The 26966-nt window shown below is 44.4% G+C and overlaps 1 protein-coding gene across 2 annotated transcripts in view; it reads left to right on the top strand.

Annotated features, from left to right (window-relative positions):
- TAOK2 (TAO kinase 2) overlaps positions 1 to 26966 on the top strand; it is an 873025-nt gene that overhangs the window by 787141 nt on the left and 58918 nt on the right. For both annotated transcript variants that reach the window (XM_069244102.1, XM_069244103.1), the window contains 2 exons: positions 7901 to 8113; positions 11476 to 11658. In XM_069244102.1, coding sequence (XP_069100203.1) covers positions 7901 to 8113; positions 11476 to 11658 — 396 coding nt within the window. The remainder of the gene's footprint in view (positions 1 to 7900; positions 8114 to 11475; positions 11659 to 26966) is intronic.

The following is a 26966-nucleotide window of genomic DNA, read 5'->3' as shown; positions in this document are numbered from 1 at the left end:
CATGCAGCTTAACTATTTTGCCTACCTCCAGTTCTGGCACACCAGTTCCTCTGGATGACATGTCCCAGTTGTGAGGTCAATACACAGTATAAAAAGAGCCGGCCAGATTTATTAAGAGGGATAAGATCTCTGGTGTCTCAGGTGGATCCTGATGTCTCCACCACTGATTTCGTAACTTCCTTGTATCGAGTGTAGTTGATTTTGCACAATCTGTGATCTCATCAGAAACGTGTGAAGCACAGCTGTATGCTTGAGCTAAAAACAGGTTTCTTGGCAGTAAGCTGTTTTTCTTTCTGTGGTCCATGCCACAAGAGTTTTGATCTAAACTGATAAGATCAGATGAATAGTTACGTGAACAAGCATGGAGAAAATAACTCTTTCCTCTGCGAGCTTCGGTGTTGCTTTATTGGGGTTGCTGGACATCTGTGTATGTCTGTGACCTGTTCATGACAAGAGCTTGATCTGTTCATCTCATAAGGCTGAAGGAAAGGGATCTTGAAGCTAATAAAACCAGAGTCACTAAAGTGGATCAAGTTTTCAAAACTGTTGCCATTTTTGGTCAACTGGCTGTGCCTTCTACCCTTTTCAGACAGAATTCTTTATGCAAGGACATGATGATGCATGGTAGTTTTGCTCCAAGGGTGTCACACTCCTGTGCAATTAGAGATTTACCACAGATCTGCGACCTAAGTACAGTCAGCACATATTTTTAATGCCACTAATTCAAATATTTGTTTGTCTAAGCTATACTAGGCCAGTTCCTGATTTGCACCTAAAACACGTTTTCTTTTCTGGTGTGATATTTATGTGGTTTTAGTTTCCCCTGTCTTACTTCGGCAACATTTGAGTTAGAGATGTATACACACCACATGTTAATACTGCTAACTTGCAGATGTTAATTTACATCTGTAAGTTGATTATGTAGAATCCTTTTTCCCCACCAAATAAGTGAGCCCCCCGGGTGTTTTGATAGTCTTACGTCCCCTCTGTTATTGTTGCTTTGCATCACGCTGAAGCGACTGCGGTGATATTTCAATGCCATACAGATCAACAGATCAGGTGCACAGGTAGGGCTCAGTGAAATCCTCTTAGCCAAATCATGAATGCAGGGTTGGAAAGTATTTTCTTGAAAATGAAACCAGAGCTGCCTTACACATCTGCCAGTATTTGGTAATTTTTTTGTTGCTGGTTTTTTCATCCATTTCTCTTGTCACTTTGCTTTCTAAAAAAAATATCTTCTTTTTTTTTTTTTTTTTAAAGAAAAAAATTATGAATTTTTGTTTTAACTTTTTTAAAGTGTTTTTGTATGCTGTCTTGTTCTTTGATTGTATTTATTCCTTTTGTTCTGTGTAAATTATGGATCTTTTTTAATCTGAGTGTTATATGATTTGCGTTCTTTTTTTATTTGTCAAACAGCATTTGTTTGTGATGTTCCCTTTATAAATTGTTTAATAAAAGTTAGATTGATTTTAAGTGATTTGTGCTGTGCGCTTTTTCAGGTGTTTGATGGGTAGCATTGATAATTAGGAAAGGTTGTGAGAAATGCCTCAGGGTTAAAGAAGGGGTCTAACCCACTATTTGCAATGTGTCTTTTTAAGGAGTGCACTTGTTGATTGATCAGAAAACCAAAAATGTGATTTTGCATCTCAAAACGTTTGGTCAAATGAGGTTCATGGAAGGGAACTCACTGGTAATTAGAACCCCCTGCTTCATTCCTTCCCAACACCAATAACCCATGCAGAATTAGCTTTGTTTCTGCTCAGGTTCCTATCTGTCAGGCTCAACTGCATACATCTGTCTTCCTGTTCCTGTGCACCATGTCCTCCACTTGTTCCTTTTCTGCCCTCTTCCCTTTTGCCCAGATGTAAATCTGCCCCTTTCCTCTTGCTGAAGTCTGTGGTTCTCCCCCACCTAGCTCCCACTGCCAGTGTGTGAAGTGTATTCGAGCCGGATTCACACAAGACCGTAAGCTACTCCATCGTACCCCATCCCTACTTTCTTTTTGCTACCTGTTTGTGCTATTACCTTTCATCTGGTATCTTGTGCCCAGTTGCCTTTAGTTTGTGGACAATATCTGCATGCCATTCTGATATTATTCTGAGAGGACTAGAACCATTCTTTTCCCCTACATTGAATAACCTATGCTTTGTATTAATTTGCTTGCTCCTAGCTATGCTTAATGGTCCGTGACCAGACCTAGGATGTTCATGGTAAGATGGCTTTAGGGTGATTGGATTGCATTCTAGGTAATTAAGTGGAGTGGAAGTCTGTTTGATGGAATGCTTTTGTAGTGGGTGGCGAGTAATGGCTTATAGTAAGGGTCAGAAACTTGTGGGGAGGTTGAGTGCCTCTAAGCATAGGCAAATGGTACTATACTTGAGTAGACAGTAGGAAAATGCTGATTGGCTTAATTGTTGTTTTTGGACTATTGCAGCATATTTCTATACCAGCTTCTCTGTGTAAACATAATAAAGGCATCAATGCATTTCAGAAAAAGGTATACCCTACGTAGGCAGGTTTAATTTGTGGTTCAGTGCACTAAGAACACCTGATTTCCAGACTTATTACTTCCTCTTCCATTCTCATTCACTCCTTCCTTAAAGGTTTCTCAAGTCTGGTCTAATCAAAATCTTATCAAATGCTTCTAATATATTCCTACCACTTGTTCCATGTCGGCAGTTGTAGAACTTGCAGCTGAAGTCACCAGGTTCATTGCCAATCTATTTCTTTTTCTTTTTAAGTAGTGCACTTAGGGGGTTATTCTAACTTTGGAGGAGTGTTAATCCTTCCCAAAAGTGACGGTAAAGTGACGGATATACCACCAGCCGTATTACGAGTTCCATAGGATATAATGGACTCGTAATACGGCTGGTGGTAAATCCGTCACTTTTCCGTCACTTTTGGGACGGATTAACACCTCCTCCATAGTTAGAATAACCCCCTTAGTCTTTCAGCTCTGCGCTAGCTATAGAAAGCTTGGTTGCTGGACAGAACCATTTTCCATTTCTGGTGGGTTTCACCAAGCGTGATTGAGGCCAGTTATTTCAATTCCCTTTCTAACTTGGATATTAAGACAGTTTAGAATACGTTTGTAGCATTTGAAATGTTAAGGGTTTGTCAAAGATATTTAAAAAATGATTCACAAAGGAGCTTTGCAAAATGTATATTCCGTAGGTGGTGATAGAATGGAGGGAGTACCATATTCTAACAGCTGCGCTTAAGGCCAGCTCTTGAAGCTTACTGAGAGATGCACCATAAGGCATACATCCTTTAAGGCCAGAGTTATTATCCACTAGTCATTAGTCTTCACAGTACCTACCCTTTGTTATCCTGCAAAGGTTTGTTGATGAATATAACCAGCTTGTACGGAACACAGAACTTCCTGGTAGTGAATGTAAGCTAATAGGAGCAAAGCCAGAAAAGCTTGAAACATACTGCTGCGTTTTAGACAAGTTGGAGCCCCTAAAGTTTGTTCAGGTTATAGTTCTGCTCCTGTGGTATCATCATTTTCTGCTCCACTCCAGCTTTCTGTCTTAGTTGCCTAAGTGGGTAGCATCTGCCCTCCTAAAACATCACCCCCTCACCGCATCAAGGATCCATGGTGTATTTAGAGGTTGGTAACAAAGTACTTTTTTCTTGAATAATACTGAATTTCAATTGAAGCACTTTGGATGAATGTCTTGCATGAGCTGCACTGTGGATGCTACATTGTATGAAGTGAGGACTGGTCTTGTTGCCCACAAAGCATCTAGATCACATACTACTGAAATATGGAAGGAAGTTAATTTGGAAAAATAATCTGAGTACAGATGATTAATAATACACTTTAAAAGATGTTGATGGTCTTTTCCCCAGAGATTTAATTTTAATGGGTTTCATGCTTAAGACTGTACCAAAGAACAAATGGTAGAGTTAACTTCTCATTAACTGTCTCATATCAATGTGGTTTGTCATTGTTTCTTTGGTGCTCGCAAGTGGCTACTTGCTTGTCCTATAATTGTGGTAAAATGGAAGGTTTCTTGACTTTCTCTGGCTTTGAGACCTTTTCCAAGACTGATGAAGATTCTGGACTCTACGTGTTACTACTTTCAGTATAGCTCAAGCTTTAACTATTTGCATAAAGTCTTTAAGGTCTGCAACCAAACAGCCACAATGTGAAATCACTGAAAGAAATGTATTGTTCTCAACTAAAGGAAATCCTGTAAAGTCCTTGGTAATTAATCCCTTGGTTGAGCAGCACATTTTTAATGAAACCGTTCTCAAATCTTTTCATTGAAATAGCAGCAAGAGGTAAATGTGGAGTACCCCAATCCCTTGGTTGTGTTGATCTAAAGGTAAGGGGCTTCCATTTTCCCCTGGAAATGGAATGGACGACTGAGGAGTTTAGTTTTTGCTCTAGTCTCTGGTGTGGATTTTTTTTGTGGGAGCATCCTTTATTGCTAACACTCTAATACACACCAGTTTGAGTGGGGTAAAATACAGTGAATTATTGTGATTGAGTTATCCCTTACCTGGGTGGTCAAGGAGAGGCATGAAAGAGACTCTTTGATTCCATCTGACAGATAGGGAATCTGCTTTTTCTATATGGGGCAAGCTCACTGTTAGCCACCACTTACTTGCTGAGCTGTTAATTGGTGAGAGGATATTTTGCTGTATGAGATCCAAAGTCTACATGACTTAGAAAGACCTCATCTGAGTCATAAGGTTTTAGGGTAGTAGATTTGTTCAGTGATGTTTGATGTATCTACTCTAACCTTGCTGTCTTCCTAAACTGCAGGCTACAATCATTAAAAATCCAAACCCCGTTTTCTTCCTTTCTATCCTTCTGTCCCTCTGGTCGTTCATCTTCCACTCCATCTTTACCTCTGGGGATTGTTTTCATTCTCTGTTTAAAATCCTGATACTTTTCCCTTTTGAACTTGGTTCTGTCTCTTGCTTTTTCATGGACTCTTGCTCTTTTTTCTCGCTGTAATCCTCACCTTGCCGTTAATCTTTGTATGTTGTTTTATTTCACATGTTCTCCTTTCTCCATTCCACTAATTGACTACCATACCCTTGCTTGGCTGTCCTTCTCTTCATATCACACCTCTGCCTTCATTTGTTTCCTGCTATTTGGTTGAGTTCTCCTCATTTTTCCGCTGCCTTCTTTCTTGCTTTTGCTCCCCATTTGGTTTAATTGTGGAATACGACCCTATGCTTCCATTCTCTTTGATGTGCTCCATTTATTTGCTTTATCTTTTCAATTACCTGTTTTTCCTGCATCGATTTTATCTTTGATTTGCTCCATATACTTGCATTCTCCTTTTGATTATCTCTTGCACTGTATTCTCGTCCTACTCTCTCTCATATTTTCTTGTCTTCTTACCTTTCTCCCATATCACCAACTTCTCTTGTATTATCACTGTTTTTTTCCTTTTGCTAATTCTCACGTGCCTTTTCGTATTTTTTTTGCTTACTTTCACCTCTTTTCTCACTTGCCTTCTTTTTTCTCCCTTGCCTTTTTTGCATTTTCTCCCCGACTTTTCTCACTTGCTCTCTTACCTTCTCCTATATACCTTCTCTTGCACATCATCTCACTTTTTCTCTTGCTTTTTCCTCTGTCACGCCTGCCTCCTCTGTCACACCTGCCTGCTCTGTCTTGCTGCCTCCATCTCTCTTGTCTTCTCTCTCCCTCTCTTGCCTGCCTATTCTGTGTCTCCTGTTTCCTGTGGTACTTTGTACTTCCTGTGGCTCTTCCTGCTTCCTCTGTCTCCCCCTGCCTGCTCTGTTTCTTGCCCTTGCTCCTCTCTCTTGCCTGTCTTATGTGGTTTTTGCCTGCCTCCTCTTACCTGCTTCCTCTCACTCATGGTTCCTCTCACTCATGCTTCCTATCTGCTCTTGCTTGTCTGCTATCTGTCTCTTGTTGCCTCCCATCTGTCTCTTGTTGCCTCCCATCTGTCTCGTTTGCCTCCCATCTGTCTCGTTTGCCTCCTGTCTATCTCTTTGGCTTTTGTCTCTCTGCTTTCCTTCTCTCTCTCTCTCTCTCTCTCTCTCTCTCTCTCTCTCTCTCTCTCTCTCTCTCTCTCTCTCTCTCTCTCTCTCTCTCTCTCTTGGCTTGCCCGACCCCTCTTTGGCCTGCCTCCTCTCTCTCTTTGGCCTGCCTCCTCTCTCTCTTTGGCCTGCCTCCTCTCACTCGCCCCTTCCTCTTCTCTCTCTTTTGCCTTCCTCCTGTTTTTGCTCTTTAACTTGTCTCCCATCTCTCTCCTGCCTGCCTCCACTCACTCACTCTCACTCACTCACTCACTCTCTCACTCTCTCTCTCTCTCACGTCTGCCTCCTCTCTCTCGCGTCTGCCTCCTCTCACTATCACTTGCCTTAACTCTTTCACCTGTCTCATCTGTCTCTTTCACCTTCCTCGTCTGTCTCTTTCACCTTCCTCGTCTGTCTTTCACCTTCGTCTGTCTCTTTCACCTTCCTCGTCTGTCTCTTTCACCTTCCTCGTCTCTCTTTCGCCTACCTCGTCTCTCTTTCGCCTACCTCGTCTCTCTTTCGCCTACCTCGTCTCTCTTTCGCCTACCTCGTCTCTCTTTCGCCTACCTCGTCTCTCTTTCGCCTACATCGTCTCTTTCGCCTACCTCGTCTCTTTCGCCTACCTCGTCTCTCTTTCGCCTACCTCGTCTCTTTCGCCTACCTCGTCTTTCGCCTACCTCGTCTCTCTTTCGCCTACCTCGTCTCTCTTTCGCCTACCTCGTCTCTCTTTCGCCTACCTCGTCTCTCTTTCGCCTACCTCGTCTCTCTTTCGCCTACCTCGTCTCTCTTTCGCCTACCTCGTCTCTCTTTCGCCTACCTCGTCTCTCTTTCGCCTACCTCGTCTGTCTCCTTCGCCTACCTCGTCTGTCTCTTTCGCCTACCTCGTCTGTCTCTTTCGCCTACCTCGTCTGTCTCTTTCGCCTACCTCGTCTGTCTCTTTCGCCTACCTCGTCTGTCTCTTTCGCCTACCTCGTCTGTCTCTTTCGCCTACCTCGTCTGTCTCTTTCGCCTACCTCGTCTGTCTCTTTCGCCTACCTCGTCTGTCTCTTTCGCCTACCTCGTCTGTCTCTTTCGCCTTCCTCGTCTGTCTTTCGCCTTCCTCGTCTGTCTTTCGCCTTCCTCGTCTGTCTTTCGCCTTCCTCGTCTGTCTTTCGCCTTCCTCGTCTGTCTTTCGCCTTCCTCGTCTGTCTTTGGCCTGCCTCGTCTGTCTTTGGCCTGCCTCGTCTGTCTTTGGCCTGCCTCGTCTGTCTTTGGCCTGCCTCGTCTGTCTTTGGCCTGCCTCGTCTGTCTCTTTGGCCTGCCTCGTCTGTCTCTTTGGCCTGCCTCGTCTGTCTCTTTGGCCTGCCTCGTCTGTCTCTTTGGCCTGCCTCATCTGTCTCTTTGGCCTGCCTCATCTGTCTCTTTGGCCTGCCTCATCTGTCTCTTTGGCCTGCCTCATCTGTCTCTTTGGCCTGCCTCATCTGTCTCTTTCGCCTGCCTCATCTGTCTCTTTCGCCTGCCTCATCTGTCTCTTTCGCCTGCCTCATCTGTCTCTTTCGCCTGCCTCATCTGTCTCTTTCGCCTGCCTCATCTGTCTCTTTCGCCTGCCTCATCTGTCTCTTTCGCCTGCCTCATCTGTCTCTTTCGCCTGCCTCATCTGTCTCTTTCGCCTGCCTCATCTGTCTCTTTTGCCTGCCTCATCTGTCTTTCTCACGCCTCACTTGATTTTTCACCTCCTCTCGCTTCTTCTTTGACCTGTCTTGTAACATTTTCACACATCTGCCGCTTCCTGGCCTTCTCTTTATACCACCCCCCATACTTCCCAACCCTCACATCTTCTCCTGCCGTCACTCTGCCCCGCCTCTCAACCCTGCCTCCCTCCCCCATTGCTCTGTCTGCCCCTTTTTTGCAGTCAAAGGAGCTACAGATTAAGAAGCAGTTCCAGGACACCTGCAAGATACAGACGCGACAGTACAAGGCTCTCCGCAATCATCTACTTGAGACTACAGCTAAAACAGAGCACAAGACCATCCTGAAGAGGCTGAAGGACGAACAGACCCGCAAGCTGGCTATACTGGCTGAGCAGTACGACCACAGCATCAACGAGATGCTGTCGACCCAGGCAGTAGGTCTATTTCTGTCTCATGCAACCCTTCCTGAGAGAAATAAAGTCCACCCATGCAATTACTATTCTTGCTCCTCTGAGACATGCACAAATCAAGAAGCTGGCACCCAAGAGGCAGGATATCCTTTTTTCCCTCTAAGCTCTAAGAAGTATAGTATGCATGCCGTACTGTACAGATAGGCAGTATGCTATGTTAATATTTCTCCTCATCTCGTATTACAGGATAAGATACATGCTCACAATCATTTCCTTTTATATGTCTTATTTTAATGTTCCTCCCCTGAGATGCTTAGAGACAGGTACTATCCACGCAGGCAATACGTAGTCTTTCTCTTGTTTCCTCCATGTTTTCCTTCTTGCTTGAAATGTGAATTGTTTTGGTTAAGAGCAGTTTTCTGGATACTTTACAATCCCATAACCTGTTAAACTGTGTTCTCTGGCGCTATTTACTCTTGTTTGTAGTGGTAATGTCATACTTCAGTTATTTTAATCTTAAAATGCGCTCAAAACTATACATCAGAGATGTACAGAACAATAGATGCTGACCATTGCATGAATTGTGAATTAGTGAAAAGTAAACCTGAAATAGGTATTATGTGCTACAAAAAGCAGAACTTGCTAGAAAGTGGGTATGACAGTTTTGTGAGAGCCGCAGACATAAAAACAACAAAATTGAAAAAAGCTAAGATATTCACTGTGGGAAGTAGAATTAACCGCATGATAATGTTTAATTCATAAATAATAAAAGGATAATCACTCTTATACATGGATTTTCTCAGGGTGAAGATAAAAAATTAACCAGCAATAGGCTTTTAACATCCAATAGTACATTTACAGAGAATACTATGCAAATGAGATTTCCCTTACTGAGTAGAAGGTAAGAAAACAGATTGAAGTAATATAACCAAAGTATGTAGTCAGTTGGGGTATGGAGCAAAGTCTATTTTTGCCCAGACCTCTTCACATAAAATTTGAAGAATCAATTAAAATAGTTGTATTAACAATGGTTGGCATAAAGCAAAAGTGGTGCCATAAATAAAGAATAGTAAATATTGGAACCTAGTAACTAGAAATAGATAAGGTCAACATCATCTGTTTCACCTAAGATAATTTATTAACTACGTTCCTTAGAAGAGTAGCTAACTCATATGAGTCCTAATAGACATACTAGCTGATTACATTTTTGGAGTTGGTGAGACAGAATGCTGGTTCAGGAAATTGTCTTGTGCCTGGACTTACTTGAGCACTTGATACATATCTACAAAGGCTTTGCTTTTTAACTTGAATCAGTGAATCTCATTTGAACTATTTGTAGTTGGGTCCTGTGTGGGGCTGACCTGGTGTGAAGAGGCAGGAATGGTAGTATTGTTTTGAGCAGTTGTGTTTCCACGGAATGCCTCACATGCAGAGGGCGTTTAACTGAATTTTACTTTTGACAAGGTTTTTGGTGTACGAAATACAGCATTGAGATGCGTGATGCCTAGAGTGATTGAAGCCTTCCCTGAAGGTAGTGTGGTAGAACTAATGAGTGTGTTCGATTTTTCTGCCCAGGATAAAAGTAGGTGCATTATTGCTAGGATATTAAGGGGGGATTGCTATGTTGGTACAGAAAATTCTCAGGATACAGAGATTAAAGAAAACGGTTCTTATCAATCAGTTCTGTTTTCTCATGGAATGATTTACATAGATGTGTGCTCCTGTGTTTGAATAGTTTTTGAAGAAGGGGATATTTGGCTCGGAAAGGGTGGTGGTGGAACTAGAGAGGTGCAGAAAGATTGGAATACAGGTATAGGTGTGCCAACCTGATTAGAGTTGGAGATGCTCTTTTAAGAGGTTGTTTGGCTGTGGGTCAGAGGGGGGATCAGCAGCAATTGAAATTGGGTATTGGATTCTAGAACAGGGAGTGAGGTGAAGCAAGTGTGCATGTGGCAAGGTGAACTTTGGACTGATATGACAGTTGGTAGGAATTTCCCACCTTGCAGGTTGGTGAATTGTTTTCTATTTGTGTAGACAGATGGTGTTAGTTGTGGTAGCGAGGAGGGCTGAATTGTTGCTTGATATGGGTTTGTAAATTTAGCCCTAATTTTTAGTAGTTTGTGGACAAGTAGTGAGCCAGGCTGATGCTCAGGATTATCTTAGTATGTGTTGGTAGGGGAACTTGACTTTTGAGTATACTTGTTTTACCATTTTCTTTCAGTGGATGGCCTTTTCCCTTTCATGGATCTGAAAGAAATAACACACTTTATTTGTGTCTTACTAGAGTACTGTAGCTTGCTGCTGTGATTCATTTGGAGATTTTACCTACTTACATTGGAAGATTAGCGTGGTCTTGTATCAAGGTTTTTGGTATTATAAATATGTCTACAAGAATACTAGGTTGCCTCGATTTCCATGAACGGAGGAAGGAGGATAATTGACTGAGCTAGGGAATTAAGTTTTATGGCTTAGTTTTAAGTTTTGTGGGCTCTTAACCCGCCCAACGCACTCCCATCATTTTAACTCGTTCATGGCCTTCCCTTTAAAAAATCCTTTGTCATCATTGGTAAATGCTTTACGTTTTTTCCTCCTTCTCGCGGTTTTGTTACCACCTTGCGGACTGTCCCTATTACATGAATAATTGCACGACTGACAATACGTTTGACTGCGAGCAAACTTTTTTTTCTTTTAATGTCTCCTTTGTGCTCGTACTCATGGCGGCCATGGCGCTTTGAATCGGCTTGCTTATGTAGACACTTTTCATTTTCAATTTATGTGGCAAGAAAAGTCCAGTTAGGAATTTACAACACTAAGAGCAAATGCGAGACCCATTGCATTGCAAATGCTTGTTTCATTTATCTCTGAGCTTTTCTGGTCATACGAGTTAAGCTTTGCATGTCTTATTGCTCCCATGAAATGTTTCTATGCATTGTGTTGCACTTTCCTACTACTGGTATGGTCCCATAGCCTTTTTTGGTTCTAGGATTCTCATTGGACAAAGTGGTTTGTGGTCATTATATTTGATTGGGGTTTTTAAGGCTTCAAGTTGAATCATTCTATTCTGTCACAGCTGTCCACATAATGCTTGCCTTCTGTCTGCTTCTGCCTAGATCACGTTGATTGTGTTGGGCGTAATTTCATGTTTATTCTTTAATTTGTCATTTTGGCACTTAAAAGATATTGTCCAGCAATTACTTTACTCTAGATCAAAAGGATTAGTTTGCAGCAATTAGACCTTCCCTCTTGCACTACTCGACTTCTGGATTGTTGCGCTAGAGAGTACCCTGAAGTCTTAGTGCAGGGAGAAAATACCCAAATAAGGGCTGTTGTATTACTCTTGTATTGTAATTTCCTCAACATCGTCTATATCTACTTCCTCCCTGCAGCTGCGCTTGGATGAGACTCAGGAGGCAGAGTACCAGGTGCTGAGGATGCAGCTCCAGCAGGAGTTGGAGCTGCTTAATGCTTACCAAAGCAAAATCAAGATCCATACGGAGGCCCAGCATGAGCGTGAGATCAAGGACCTGGAGCAGCGGGTATCAATACGGAGGGCTTTGCTGGAGCAGAGGGTGGGTATCCTAGCTGCACACAACTCAAGGCGATTGAGGAAAATGTGTGGGAAATGCATGTTTTGCAGGCACGCTACTTAAGGGAGAGGACAAATGTGTTTTCTGTTTCACAAAGGAACAAAGTGCAAATTGCCCTGTCAGTTACCCACTTCACACTTGGAATAGTCTAATAAGTTTGGAGATATCAGTGGTGAGTTCTGGACTTTTCTGGGAAAAGAGTGCAATTGACAAGGGAGTTTGGATTCATCTTTGCTTGAATTTAGGGTAGCATTCACCTGTCATAATGTGTGAAGAGCAAGGTAAACAGTTTATTTGTGTAATTAGAGGCAGAGGGCATATTAGGTTCTTTTTTGTGAAAAGGTGTGTATTTGGCTATTTCATTGTTTGTGCTGAGAAAATTGCAGCATAAGTATTTTTCTGCATAGAGATATAGGCTGTCTTAAGTTATCCTTTGTGAGGCAGAACAAACTCTGGTTAAATCATTGTCTGATTATTGGAGTGAGGCCTGACAAGTACATTTTCATGAAAAACAGAACCTTACCACTACAATTAATCATAAGGGATGTATCGCTCATTGTATGGTACCTGATAAGATTATAGATCTCTTAAGGTCTTATTAGCTTAGTTTTGGAAGTCTAATAGTTTTTTTCTGTTGCCATGGCAAATGCACATGTTGTGTAACAGGCATTTCTGATTGATATGTCTACCTGCAGATTTCTCACCATTAAAATAATCCCAAATGCCAGACTGGATCTGGAAACTTTAAAGCACATGTCGCTGGTAGAGGCACTGTGTCTTTCTTTTAACTCTGGAAGTGACGTCAGATGACATCAGGGAAGCCATATAAGGTCTGGCATTATGTTTGTCCCCTTTTTACCGTGGCTTTGATGCATGTCTGAAGCTTGCCATTTCTGAAAGTTGAGAGTTGTCCTCCTAGAAACCCTTTCTAGTGCATTACTATGTCTCCTTCTTAGCGTTTATAGGGACTGTGATTGACAGATGTCATTCACTGATCCCTATTCAATCTGCCTCTGCTGTCTTGGGTTGTACCACAGCTTTGATTCCTGCTTAAGCATGCATCCGAAGGCCAGTAACGAACAAGAGGCCAAACTCTTAATGGCCCAAGATAAGAGGTGCAGCTGTAACTGTTCCAGGCTCCACTCCAGTCCCTCGTCCTCACACTCATGTAAGTGAGGAAAGCATAAGAAACCTAAAATACATGGCAATGGTAATTAACCAAGATGCCCTCCATCTCCCACAGGATCTTCATCCTTTAAACATGAGTTGGTTGATGTGAGCCAGAACATATTCCTCCTAAGCAGTCCTGTATAAGTGGCCCCTTACTACCTGGGCCCTTGCGCACCTCAATCTCCACCCGCTGTACCACGGTAATATCCAACGCCGTTGACCTCCTATTCTGAGTTTCTGACTCCAGGCTCAGACCCAGCAGCGTTTCTTAACGCAATACACACCATCTTCTTCCAAGCCACAACTTTGCCTGGTGCAACACCAAACCCTGTGGCACCGTACTGACTCTGTGTTCATGCTATTGAATCCAACACAATTCAAATCTATTCCTCCGTTGCTGACGGCAAGGCCTCAGTCATTCTCTCCACCAGTCATTTATATGACGTTGAATTCTCCTGCATCATGGACGGCTCTACCAACGCCACCACCTGCAGCTCTGAACTGTGCCACTAGCGCCACCTCCCAAGCCCACCCCACAGAACAGATCACATAGAGAGCTACTGAAACAAGAGCAATATAGGCAGAAAATCCATTAGTTGTTCGGATCGTACTCCCATCTGCAGAGCCTCTGTTACCCTTCAATGAAGTCTTTTGGACCTGGTCATGGCAGCCTGGGAAAAGCCCACTTACACTGTGACAGTCAGACTGGTGGCATGAAGAACCCACCCTGCCCTGGGTGATCCACCATTTTTGGCTACAGACCTGTTGCCAGACGGTCTAGTGATTCAGGCCTCTTGATCCCTGGGACAGTAAGCCTGCACCTTCCCATCTGTCCCTACTGGTAGAGAATCCAAGCGCTTTAAGGTATGGGGGAAGAATAATTTCTCTGTGAGCAGCATGGCCTGCTTTGTGTTGCATGGGTCCAGATGGTGATACTGCGCGCCCTGGAAGATATAAGTGTTCTTCTAAATGAGGCAACCCCATATGACCCTTAGACCTGGGTAGTTAAACAATAAATACAAATTTGGCCAACCGGGGGAAGTATACGCCTAGGCTTCCATGGCATTTATAAATAATTTATTCCAAAGGCTTCCTGCTTCTAAAATATAATAGCCTTAGATTAATTCATGTCTCGTTTTTATTTCTTTTATCAAAATAATTTTTCTTTATGAAAACTTAACTTCAACTTTTCAAGAATAGATGCTCCTAACACAAAGGCGCAGTGAAAGTGATTAGTGTGATATTAATGTGCCATAGTGTTATATACAGTATATACAGAATGTGGATAAAAAGCATAAGAAAAAGTGAACTTCAATAATATTGATATATTGTATTTAACACAATAGTCAATAAATGAGCCACGTGACTCAAGAATGAGAGCCACACCATTTTATACAAATAGCAAGTATATGTTTAGGCATCAGCGAAAAATCGTTCAAGTAAGTATGTTTTTAAAAATGAATTCTTTTCACCTAAAAAGTGGACACAGTGCAGTTTCTGAGTTCTGTAGTGCCCTCCTATGAGTAGGGAACAACTTCCACAAACAAGTAGAGCACAATAACTTACAATACCAATCTCCAGGAGTTAAGGTGAATAGTGGACAAGGTCCAAGGCTAAACCACCAGTGACGTGGGTGCTGTTGGGCTCAGGGTGCTAAACAGCGTTAGGTGCCCAATGCCTTTCAATGGAGATCAGTCATTGCCGAAAGAGGCTGCAGGCTCTGGCCAGTTGGGCTGAACCAACAGCGGGGCTCAGGCCTCACGGTTCTCGGGCAGCGGTAGGCGCCCTTGGTCCTCTTCTCCATGCTCAAGGGTGACTGGCACAGAGGTGTCTTTAGGTGTTGTTTTTTTCTTACCGGAGCGGTCACAGTAGATGGTTGCTGCATGCAGAGGCTGCAGGCGTCGTCAGGGAGTCCAGGAGGGGTTAAACCACAATGGATTCGGACTCTGGAGAGCTGGGGAACCTTGTGATCACTGGTGGTCCACTTCAACTCAGGTCAGAGAAGGCAGGTGTAGTGGTAACTTCAGTTGTCAGGTTTTAGTGGTTCCAGGGGCTTCTGAGTCCCTTCTTTTGGAGTTTGCTGGAGAACATGTCCGCTGTTCATGAGAGGTCTTGAGTCTTTTTCGAACGCAGGCAGTCCTCTTAGGTTACTGGAGTCACAGCTGCAGGATGAGTTGACCTTGGGGTAGATTTTAGCCGACTGATGCAGACAGGTTGGCGGAGTTGGTACCAGATCAACTGCTTCTTTTCTCAGCTGCTTTCACTGCTCTTCATGTCCTTGGTGGTCGTAGGTCGTCAGGATCTGCTTCCCTGGTGTCAGGCGCTCCCCTAAATACTAAATTTATTGGCGTTAGGGGTGTGTAGGGTAGTAGTCAATGGGCTACTGACCCTTAGGGTCAGTAACACCCTATATGACCGCTTCCTGTGGGAAGTGGGCATAAACCTGTCCCAGAATTCCTAGGTATGCCATCTCAAAGATGGCTACTTCTGAAAAATCATGTCCACCTTGCGGTAGCCCATCCTAGGGGTGATACTAGCCTTTAGGTGGCACGCCTACCTGACTAGCTAATTTCCCTACCTTTCCAGGTACCAAATGGACTTTAGACAGGGGGTGGCTTCCTCTCTTTTGAGGGGAGATAGATTTGCATTTCAAATGCAGCAGCCCCTTTGAGGCTTGCCCCCTTAGGAAAGCTAATCAACAGGTCATCCTGTGGGAGGGGGTGTTACACCCTCTTCCCAGACAGGATTTTGTTCTGGGCCTCCTGAGAGCAGACGGCTCTCACCATAGGGGGCCAGAACCATGTGACTAGGGACAAGCTAGCAGAAACCAGTCAGTGAGCAAACCAAAGGCTGGTAGGGCTTCAGGGGACATCTCTAAGGTGCCCTCTGGGTGCATGTATTGGTAAAGCCAACACTGGCATCAGTGTGTGTTCGTCAATACAAGATGTTTGATACCAAGCATCCCTATTTTCAGTGAGGCCATCATGTAGCTGGGGAACTCATACTGACCAGTTTCCAGCATATGAATTTAAAATGGCTTCACTGGTCACTGACTGAGAATCCACAAAAACATAGCAGGGGCATATCTGCTTGTGCCGATATGCCCTCACCTCACATCTAATATAATGCACGCTGCGTTAGGGCTGTAAGGCTTGCAAGAGGGGTAGCTTACTTATATTGCATACAGTGTTAGGGGACATGGTACACAGGCGGTGTGCCATGTTGTGTTTTCACCCTTTGTCTGCACCAAGGCATGTAGCCTGCACTGGCAACCAGTCATGCACTTGGTGAGGGGTCCCTTAGGGTGGCGCAATTCGTACTGCTGCCCTTAGGGACTCTCTTTAGCACCTCAAGCACTAGGAACCCGGGGTACCATTTACCAGGGGCTTACAGAAGGTGCTATAGGATTTGTCAGTTGGGGAAATAATTGTACAGTTTATGGACAGAGATCTGGTACTGGGGACCTGGTTAGCAGGAACCCAGTGCACTTTCAGTTGAAATCACATCAGATACCAGGCAAAAAGTGGGGGTCGGTAACAGTGTCAAAAAAGAGGCACTTTCCTTACAAGTCCATTCTGAATGATTCTTTTAAACGTAGGCTGTTCTGTCCCTTCAGATGTTTTAACTTTTTAAAAGGTTGGTATTTAAAAATATGTATTTCGTTTCAGTTAAAGGTCAAATTGATATTGGCACTGGGAGCAGATGGTGGCAGTCTACAAATGTGGCCTTCCCTTGGTGACTGACACAAGATTGTACCTAGTGGGTTGCATGTCCTGTAATATATTAAACCATTCCTTACCTTATGAATTTCCCCAGACTCCAGTTTGAATCTAGAAACTTTTTTGCTAGCAATTCTCTAGCATATGTGGACAAGTCGTTATGTGTGGCTCCGCATTGGATCTGTCATGTTCCGGATGTGAAGTTGCGGCCCTCGTGTGTGCCTCCTCTACGCACTGTCAATCATTTCTTTCTGCACCTTCCAACATGGATCTGGACAATTCGAATCCTATCATTCTGACAGAATTGTTTCCCTCACACTTTTCATCAGAGTCTGCAGAAAAGCCTCCTCCTAAAACTATAGGGTTTAAGCTGCATCAGGATTATTACTATTGAATGTTAGTGACCAACATCCATGGCACCTGAGTGAATTGCAGGGCCATCTGCGAGCATGAAGCAAATCACACTATTGCTGAACTTCATGGGGAGTCAAAGAAGTGGCCCGGTGAAGGTTGATGCCGTGAATGCCCTCTCCCAAAGCTGCTCTTGTCACCAGTCATCATCAAGGTCACAGGCTCTAGTAAGTCCAAAATTTCAAACTGTTCAAACATGCACTACTAGGCTGCAGAGTTGTGTTTCTCCCCCCCAATCCCCTGTGTCCCCCCTTTCCCCCCCCCCCTTCCAGCAGACATCTGACCCGGCTTACACCACCTTATCACAGATGGCCAAGACTCAGCAAAATATTCTGTCTGTTCAGGCTTGGACATGACTGACTGCCTGGGTAGGACACTTGGGCCAGTGTGGTTCTACAGCACCATACCTGCATTCCCTCTACAGGCTTCTCGTCTGACGTCTAACAGTCCCTCATGGACACTAGGCTGTTCGAAGCGAAGGTGGACTGTGCTCTAGAAAGATTTAAAGATAGCAAAGCCACTACTCACTTGGTGTGCCTAACTCTACCTGTTCGGTAGACCCCACAGCTGGCCTGGTGCTCAGTGAGAGTGGCTCTGCTGCTTCTTGGCCTCCTGTATCCTGCCTGTGGACCACACCAGGTGGCACATGCCAGTTCTGCAGTAGGACCTGAAGCCTTAGTGGGCTCAGCGTCCAGGGAACCTAGCAGTGCCCCTCCAGGTGTCTAAGCAGCCTTCAAACATATGTAGTAGTGGCTGCTTGACCACTACTGGAGCGGCAGTAGGCCCCTCACCCCACTCCACCCAGAGTTAACGGTCATGGCAGGTGCATCTGCTGCTGTGTTGGGGTGGCCCTTTGGGAGAGGTGAAGATCAGTGGACTCCCTCCACTTCAACTTGCTGGAGTTGCAAGCAATCTCCTTGGCACTGAAGGCATGCCTCCCCACCATCAGAGAGGAATGGGTATAATTTCTCACAAACATGACCATCATGTGGTACTGTGACAAGCAAGACGGAGTGGGTTTGTGGGTCCTTTGCAAAGGAGGACTTGTGCCTTTGTAAGTGACTGAATGCTCATGGTATCTCCCTGATCGCACAGCACCAGGCAGAATCTTCAAACTCATCTGATGTTGCCTAGTGGATCACAAATGGAAGTTGTGCTCAAAGGTGGTACGGGGATCTTCAAGCACTGGGGAAGAACCCTGGCTTGATCTGGTTGGCACCACGGAGAACTCACAATGTCAAAGGTTTCTTGCATTGGAGTTCCAGAAACAATTCTCCCTCAAAGACTTCTTCAGTCTTCTTTGGCGAGCAAGACTCCTGTACATATTTTCTTCCGTACTTTTCTGCCCAGAGTGCTGAAAAAGATCAAGAAAGTTCAGGCTCAAGTTACCCTAGAGGCTCTGGGGCGAGAGTAGTTATTACCTATAATTTCTGGCCTTGAGTGCATGTTCTCATATCTGGCTGCCCCTTCGGGAAGACCGCCTGTCGCAGCAGCAAGGTAGAGCTCTCCACCTGGGCCTGCACAATCTACACCAAAGTTGTCTGATGCGCTCCTCTTTAGTCTACCTTCAGCCCAGCAAGGTATTGCTGTGGCAACACTTACAGGTTATCTTTCGTCCTTCTTGCCGAATCAGCCATCCCCCTCAAGTCACCGGTAGTGATGTGTTTTTTGTGGGATTTTATCCATATGTTCCCTTCAAGACAATTTATCATGCTGCAGTGGGACCTGGCGTGCACTCTTTTCAAACTAATGCACAGTTGTCCTTTCCATCTGCTCACCATCAAGAGGAAATTCTTTATAGCCATAACGAGGAGACGAGTCTACAAAGTTCAGGTGCTGTCTGTATTACAACTCATTTTTTTTCCAGCTAAGCTGGTCCTTCGCACAAAAGTGGCATTCCTGACAAAGGTAGTAATGTCCTTCCATATAGGGCCTTTACATCACCTTGCTGGCCTTCTATGCACTGCCACATCCCTCCAGGGAGAAAGCGTGGCTTCACTGTCTGCACCGCAAGACGGCCCAGAGTTTTTGCATTGACCAGAGACTACAGACAGGATGACCAACTTTTAGTCAGTTTATTAGAAGCAAAACAATGCAAAAGAGAATGGTTTGTATTATGCAACAAGAACTGCAATGTGCTGGTTAAAGCTCCCAGAAGAATTATGCACTTGTTCCACCAGAATGAAGGCTGCTACTATTGCTCTGGGACACTGTGTGCCAATCTTGGACATCTGCTAGGCTGCTGTGTTGGCGGTATCTGCACATGTTCGTAAAGACCAATTGCCAGGTCAGGTATGAAAGGCATTTCGCCCAGTCAGTCGTGCAGGATTTCCTGGACTGAGCCATTCCACAGACCCACCACCTGGGAAGATACTACTTGGGTATTATTCCCAAGGTGATGAATCTGTGGTTAGGAATCTCTATCAAAAGAACAAGTTATTTACCTTTAGTAATTCCTTTTCTGGGAGAGACTAACCGTAGATTCCTCATTGACCTACCCTTCTCCCTTTTCTGTGAAATGGCATCATTTAGTCCATTTAGCCCATTAATGAGACCCAAAAATCTAAACGTCTGCACACTGCCATACTCTGATGTCAGAGATCATAATAACACTGACATCTGCATATGGAGATGGTGCATACATTTGAAAGAGGATGGGGGCAGCATTACATACTGGACCGATCCAATGTGGAGCCGTGGAACCTACTCAAAGCACTGACAAGTTGTTTGTTTCAAACCCTTTCCGGATCCTTAAAATATTTATCTACCAAATTCAGCTTTTTACACAGAGCGTAAGCGTACAACATCATGTATAGTTTTAAGTATACTTCATCTGTTGGCTTCCAGCTATTTCATTTGTTCATTTCAGTGTCATTTAAAAATCCATGCTTGTGGTCAGTCATGCCTCTTTGTTCCTCCTTCTTCTGGGTGGGAGCAGGGAGTAACTACTGTATAATTATGCTTTGTCCTGTTTATTTGGTCTGTAGGGGTCTTTTTTTGTTACTTTTCCTGCTCCTGTCCAGGGAAGCTTCACTTTTCATTTGCAGAGCATTCTTGCTCTAAGCTAAGCTGTAAACAAGGCTTTAAATCAGGCTGTTATCTTGGTCACATTTGGTCGTTGTAGGCGCTCTGCACCCTCTCTCAGCTGCCTGGCTCCCGCCCTTCCTTGGCTTGAACTTTCTTTGCCAAGTGTTCCTTCCTGTGGTCCACAGGGAGGAGGAAGGCGTGTAATTGCTTATCGCATAGGCACCCATAACTACCAGGGCTCCGCAATCCTTAGAGACAGTGCCCACTCCTGCTCCATTCTGGGATCCCACTCGCAGCTCCATCAGTGCATCTCAGTTCACAGACTTCAAGCACTTAAGTGCTGTGTCAGTACTGGGACCTCGGGTGCAGCTCCATCAGTGCACCTCAGTTCTACCCCTAGGCCTGTTCTATAATGGGACCCTTCTTACATACAATTTCATCACAGCAGCTCAATTCTGATATTCAGTCCCACTGCCAAGTCAATAGTGGACCCAAAAGAACAAAAAACAGCTTAGCCAGTGCACCTCGAGTCTTAATATCCAATGCCACTGTTGATGGGAACCACCACAGATCCTCCAGAACCCATCAATTCTAACATAGTGCAATGTTTCTTCTCAGGACTAAGGCTCACACACAAACCCCTCGCTTCTGTGGTTTGGGGGAAAAGTCACTCCCATGCTAGGCCCCACTTGCAGCTTCACCAGGGCATCTCCAGCCTAAAACTCAGCAACACTGGCACGGCAATACTAGGTTCCACACAAAGCTCCATTAACATTCCTCACTTCTGACCTTGTGCGCCTATTACTATTCCAGTACTGCAGCCCACATACAACTGTCAGTGCACCTCAACCCTAACCTGCAGTGCCCCATTATTCCAATACCAAGAATTAAGCAGCGTTCAGTTTCTCATTCCACACCCGCTGCCTTTCTGTTATTCAGCACTGGACCGGGACACAGTTCTGTCTATACCCCCAGTCCTGATCTGAAGTGCCCCAAGTTTGCTGTATTGGGGTTCACATACAACTCTGCTAATGCACCTCCTGCTGTTCTGCAGTGCCCCCTGCTGTTCCACCCTCTGACATCTGTTTGAGGACGTGGGGAAGCCAATTAAATCTATTCTTAGCTGCCAGTTTTATTTGGGATGGTCTGTTGCACCTATCTCACTCCGTTCTTTCCTTTATACTGTTTACTCCCACTGTTTTCTTTCTCCCTTACTTTTCTCTTTCTAGCTCTTAAAACCACACATTAACCGTTTCGCTCTTTCTTTATTTGTTTATTTCTACTCCTCTCCTTTTTTTTTATTTCCTTCTTCCTGCCTCCTCTTTCAAACTAGCAAAAACTTGGTTATTTCTTTCCTTGTTTCGTTCCTCTTTTTTTCTTCATCAGGCTTTCATTCTTTCACTATTTTTTCTCTTCCATTCATTCTTTCTTTATCTTTTTTATTTACTGTGAGAAAGTAGCCTCTTTCTAGCAAGGTTACCCCCATTTTTGCCTGTTTGTCAGTGTGTTTTTACTGTCTCACTGGGATCCTGCTAGTCAGAACCCCAGTGCTCATAGTTTGTGGCCTACATGCCAGTATTTTTTTACTGTTTTGTCAGTATGCTTTACTGTGTCACTGGAGTCCTGCTAATCAGAACTCCAGTGCTTATGCGCTCTCGGATTCCGAATTTGTACTTACATACTGGTTACCCAGTATTCCACTCCAAATTGGGATACTGGACCCACCTTGTAAGTCTGTAGTATTGTAGTATATGATACCTAGGTACCCAGGCCTTTGGGGTTCCAGGAGATCCTTATGGGCTGCAGCATTTCTTTTGCCACCCATAAGGAACTCCTACAAACACTTCTTTAGGACTGCTATTGCAGCTTGAGTGAAAAGGTATAAGCACTATTTCACAGCCATTTTCACTGCACCAGGTTATTTAGAAGTCACCTAGATGTATAACTTTCAGACCCTGAAGGCTAGGTGCATAGTATCTGTGTGTGAGGGCACTCCTGCACTAGCAGAGGTTCCTCCACACCGTCCAGGCCATTTTCCCCGGACTTTGTGAGTGTGGGGACGCTATTATAAGTGTGCACTACATATATATCAATACATATATGTAGTTTCACAATGGTAACTCCGAATATGGCATGAGAGGTGTCTAGGAACTGGAAATCGTACCCCCAATCTGATTCAGGTATCAGGGTGGCAATTCCATGCTCCCTGGGGTTTCCACCATGGACCCCCAGTACTGCCATACTAGTCTTCTGAGGATTTCACTGCAGCCCCAGCTGCTACCACCTCACAGACAGGCTTCTGCCCTCCTGGGGCTTGAGCAGCTCAATCCCAGGAAAGCAAAATAATGCATTTCCTTTAGGAGAGGGATGTTGCACCCTCTCCCTTTGGAAATAGGTGTTACAGGCATTGGGGAGGGTATCCTTCCAGAGCCTCTGGAAATGCTTTGAAGGGCACAGATGGTGCCCTTCTTGCATAATCCAGTCTACACCGGTTCATGGACCCCCAGTATCTGCTCTGACACGAAACTGGACAAAAGGAAGGGGAGTGACCACTCCCCTGTCCATCACCACCCCAGTGGTGATGCCCAGAGCTCCTCCAGAGTGTCCCTGGGTTCTGCCATCTTGATTTCAGGATGGTCAGGGAACTCTGGGAGCATTTGAGTGGCCAGTGCCAGCAGGTGACATCAGAGACCACTCCTGATAGGTGTATAACTGGTTAGGTGACCAATCCCCCTCTGAGGGCTATTTAGGGTCTGTCCTGTGGGTGTTTCCTCAGATTCGGATTGCAAGATTCCAGCAGGAATCCTCTGCAACCTCTGCTTCTCCTTCTACCGTCTGATCAACCGTACAACTGCTCCAGGAACTCAAAAACTGCAACAAAGTATCCAATAAGGCTACTGCAACTCTGTAACTTCAGCTCCTGCAAGCAATTGCAACAGTTTCCAGGTCATGCATGCTCCGTGGACTGCCTGTCTTCATCCTGCACTAGAAGGACCAAAGGAATCTCCAGTGGAGTGACACAGTCACCTCCCTGCTTCAGCAGGCCCCTCTCTGTAGCGATGACTGGTGGATCCTGGAACACAGGTGGTGGTCCGAAGTGACCCAGACTGTCCAAAGGTCCAACTCTCTGAAATTGGTAGAGGTAAGAGCTTGCTTCCCCGAGCCAGACAGTACCCCTGTGCACGGCGAGTTTTGCAGCACCTAGGGCTTCTGTGTACCTGTCCAAGGAATCATTTGTGCACAGCATAGCCCAGGTCCCCAGCACTATATTCTGGTCCAGGAATCCATCATTGGTGTCTTGCTTGGTTTTTGCATAATTCTTTATCCAGACTTCTAGTGTGTTCTGAGGAAACCTGCTGTACATTACTCCTGCTTTCCTGGGCCCTAAGGTGGGGTACTTTACTTACCTTTGGTGTTTTCTTACACTCCCAGCGCATCTCCACACACTACTCTAACCTAGGTGGGAAACAGACATTCACATTCCACTAGTTTAGTATGTGGTTTGTGTTCCCCCTGGGCCCATTGTAACCTATGGTGATTTCACTATTGGCACTATTTTATGACTGTTTACTTACATGATTTTGGTTACTAGTGTATATTTTATGTATAATACTTACCTCCTAAGGGAGTATAGCCTCTAAGATGTTTTTGGCCTTCTGTCACTAAAACAAAGTACCTTTATTTTTGGTAACCCCGAGTATTATCTTTCTTGTGTGTAAGTACTGTGTGACTGCAGTGGTATTGCAAGAGCTTTGCATGTCTCCTAGTTCAGCCTTGGCTGCTCTGCCTACAGCTACATCTAGACAGCCTGGCTTCTAGACACTGACTACATTTCACTTATAAGGGATAACTGGACCTGGTATAAGGAGTAAGTACCTGTGGTACCCACTACAAACCAGGCCAGCCTCCTACATTTACTTGTTCCTTTAACTCGGTATGCGTCCTTTCACTTTTTTTTTTTTTTTTTTTTTAGATCTTTCTTACCTCCTTTCTCTGATTTTTTTCTTATCTTTATGTCAATTCACGTTTTACTATAAATCCCTTTTTCCCGCCTGTATGTGGAAGACACAAATTACTTGTCGGGACACGAAGTGTCAAAGTGGTATTCCCATTGTGTGTCTGTGTGAACTGTCTGCACATATATGCCCTGGTTCTTTTGCTGCTTGTTTCTCTCACCATTTCTCTTTTTTCTCTAATGTTAATTTTTCTCTTTCTTTTCACACTCCTTTAATTATTTTTTCCTCATTATTTTTCGTTTGCTAACTTACTTCCCTCTTTTCTTTTGTCACATGTTTGCACTATTTCTTCTTGATTGTGTTTTCATTTTCTCGTTCCTTCTTTCCCTTCATTCTTTTATTTCTTTGCAACCCCTTCTCTTTCTTTCTTTTGTCTGTTTTATTCCTTTTGCTTCTTTTTCTGCCCCATCCGCTTTCTCTCCTGACGCCTAATTATCAATGGAGCAACAGGTGCAGTGGCACTGGCGCCCAGAGACCTACGGACCTCACGCAACTCTAGTTACTGCTGTATTTTCTTACCGAAAATCCAGTCAGCCATTTTCCTTTCTTACTCCGAGGCCCATGACACCGTTACTACACCACTTGTCCTCTCCATCTTTAACCTGACTCCCTCTTTCCTTTCACCCTCCAATCCGTCATAAATTATATTTTTGTTATGGTGTTTTGAGCATTACACTCTAATGCCAAAAGTTTATTTCTCTTTCTGATAAAGGTTTATATGATTTTATACGTTTTAAGATGGAGGAAGAAGGTAAATGGAAGTGATTTAGTTAAATCCTGGGCCACTGGAATTATATGACAGGAAAAGACGGAATTGAAGCAGGTTTGAGCAGTTTATGTGGCAAGACAAGTCCAGTTATGAATTTACAATGCCAATAGCTTTAACACAAGAAAATGCAAGACCTATTGCATTGCAAATGCTTGTGTGTGTTGTGCTTTAGCATGTCTCTCCCAAAGATCATGACACCTGGTCCTGTTAGAAATACATCCTGCATTCCAAGGCCATGAAAAAGTTGGGGGCTTCAGAGGGTGGTCAGGGTGTGGTGTCAAAGCTCTTTGTGTCATGGGCCCATGGCAGATGCCAAGCCAGTCACAGCTCATTGTCTCAGTCTAGTTCACCATCTACCAATTAGTCTTCAAAGGGGAGTCTTTCAAAGAAAAGCTGTCCTGCAAGAAACACAAGAAGGATTCTTGTGCTTCTTGACATCTATCCCATCAGAGGAGAAGTTAGGTGTGTTGTTTCCCATCCTCAGTCTAGTCTTCTGAGCCTGTCTTGGTAACCATACAACCAATGCTAATATTGGGTCCTATGCCGGCTTTGAGCCCATTGTACATTTTTTGGGAGTTTCTGTGTTGATCTCTCTTGTGTGAAGCCCTCATCCAGGGTATGCTGGCCACTTTCTGCACATTTCAAGCTCCCTGGTGCATCTTTGAGCCCAAGGTACCCTTAGACCTCTGGCAGGGCTTCTGTTGATGGCCCCTGTCTAGTGCTGGTTGACCCCATTCTGCCACCTCCTGACTGTGTCCTAACAACTTCTCTGCTACCGAAGGCTATGCAGGTTTCTCAGCCACCCTTTGCCAGGTTAATTTTCAACACAAACTTCTGATAGGTTGCAAAATGTTTCAGATTTTCTGAAGACAAAGGCAGTTTTGAATAGATCAAATTGTAAGGAACTGCAGAGGAGGACTCCTGATTCAGACCATTGCCTCGTGATGAGTACTTTGTTTGGCTTGATTGGATCTTGGGCTCCAGTTATGAGCATGCCCAAATGCTTAACAGACTACCATGAAGATGATGGCAGCAGTGACTAGGACAATCTTGCCTCACACTGACGCTTGTGATTACTTGGCCTTGTAAAATGCCAGTGCTTCGATACGTCTCATGAGATGGGTCGTAAGGGCCTGTCTGCATCCCCCACTGAGGAGGTGGCCTCTTTTACTGCAGTTCTGCACAAGGCTGTTGAGTTGTTGGCAGTGGGGGGAAATAAGGCATCACTCCCCACGGAAAGTTTGCATTCCCCTAAATGAAATGGACTCCATGTTGATCGCTTTAAGTAAACTAGCTTCCATAATGAACTGCCAGGTTGCTAATCCTCAACGTCCATTGCCAGACCTGAAGGTCTTGACCGATTTCCCTTCTCTGGAGAGCCTTGTGGTTCAAGCTTCCTCTTCGCCCAGAGATCGGATTTTGCTCTTCAACGTCATCTGAATAAGAATTGAAGTGGATTGAAACCTTCTCTTCCAGCAGCCTAGCACTTCAACGAGATGTTGCTTATGGCCCCTTAGATTCATGCCTTTTTTGACATGGCAGAAATAGTGATCCCAAATCTCCCAAAGCACCTCTGTGACTATTTTGCTTAAATGTTACAAAATGGGTAGGGTGCAGCCAACAAACCCTCCACTCTGGCCTTGATACAGGGGACTCAGAGGTGCAGTCCAAGGGTTCTTCAGTGGCCATTTGTTGTGAATCCTAGATGTGCGTCACCAAATTTTCAGGCATTCTTCAGGAAACCCTGATGGACCTGCCATTTGTTGGAGCACAACTATTCTGCATTGTCTGATTTTTTTTTTTACCCTGAAGCACTTCGAGCTAAGTCAGGCCACTGTCTGCTGCCTACCACTGGCTTGCCCTGTATGCTAGTCTCACCAGAAATATCACAAGTTCAGGTGATAATCCCAGGGCTTGCTTTTTAGGAGAGCCAGCTCTTGAAACCTGTGCATTAACCCAGCTAGCTTTTCATAGATTGATTTGATTTTTAGGTGACTTGTGATCCCTTCCCAAAACTTGCAATACACCACTACGAATACTCCACCTTACATTGTGTTGTTTTTTTTCCTCCTGCCATTGGATTTGGACCTACTTTCCATAGCTCCAGGACTGTTTCATTCGAGAAGACAGTCGCTCAGCTCTTAGGGCAGGAATTGCTTCCTGTAAGACACAATAACA

Source organism: Pleurodeles waltl, chromosome 7 (genome assembly GCF_031143425.1).
Source record: "Pleurodeles waltl isolate 20211129_DDA chromosome 7, aPleWal1.hap1.20221129, whole genome shotgun sequence".
Classification (NCBI taxonomy): domain Eukaryota; kingdom Metazoa; phylum Chordata; class Amphibia; order Caudata; family Salamandridae; genus Pleurodeles; species Pleurodeles waltl.
The sequence above is the reverse complement of the archived record's forward strand: the minus strand, read 5'-3'. Positions and strand labels throughout refer to the sequence as shown.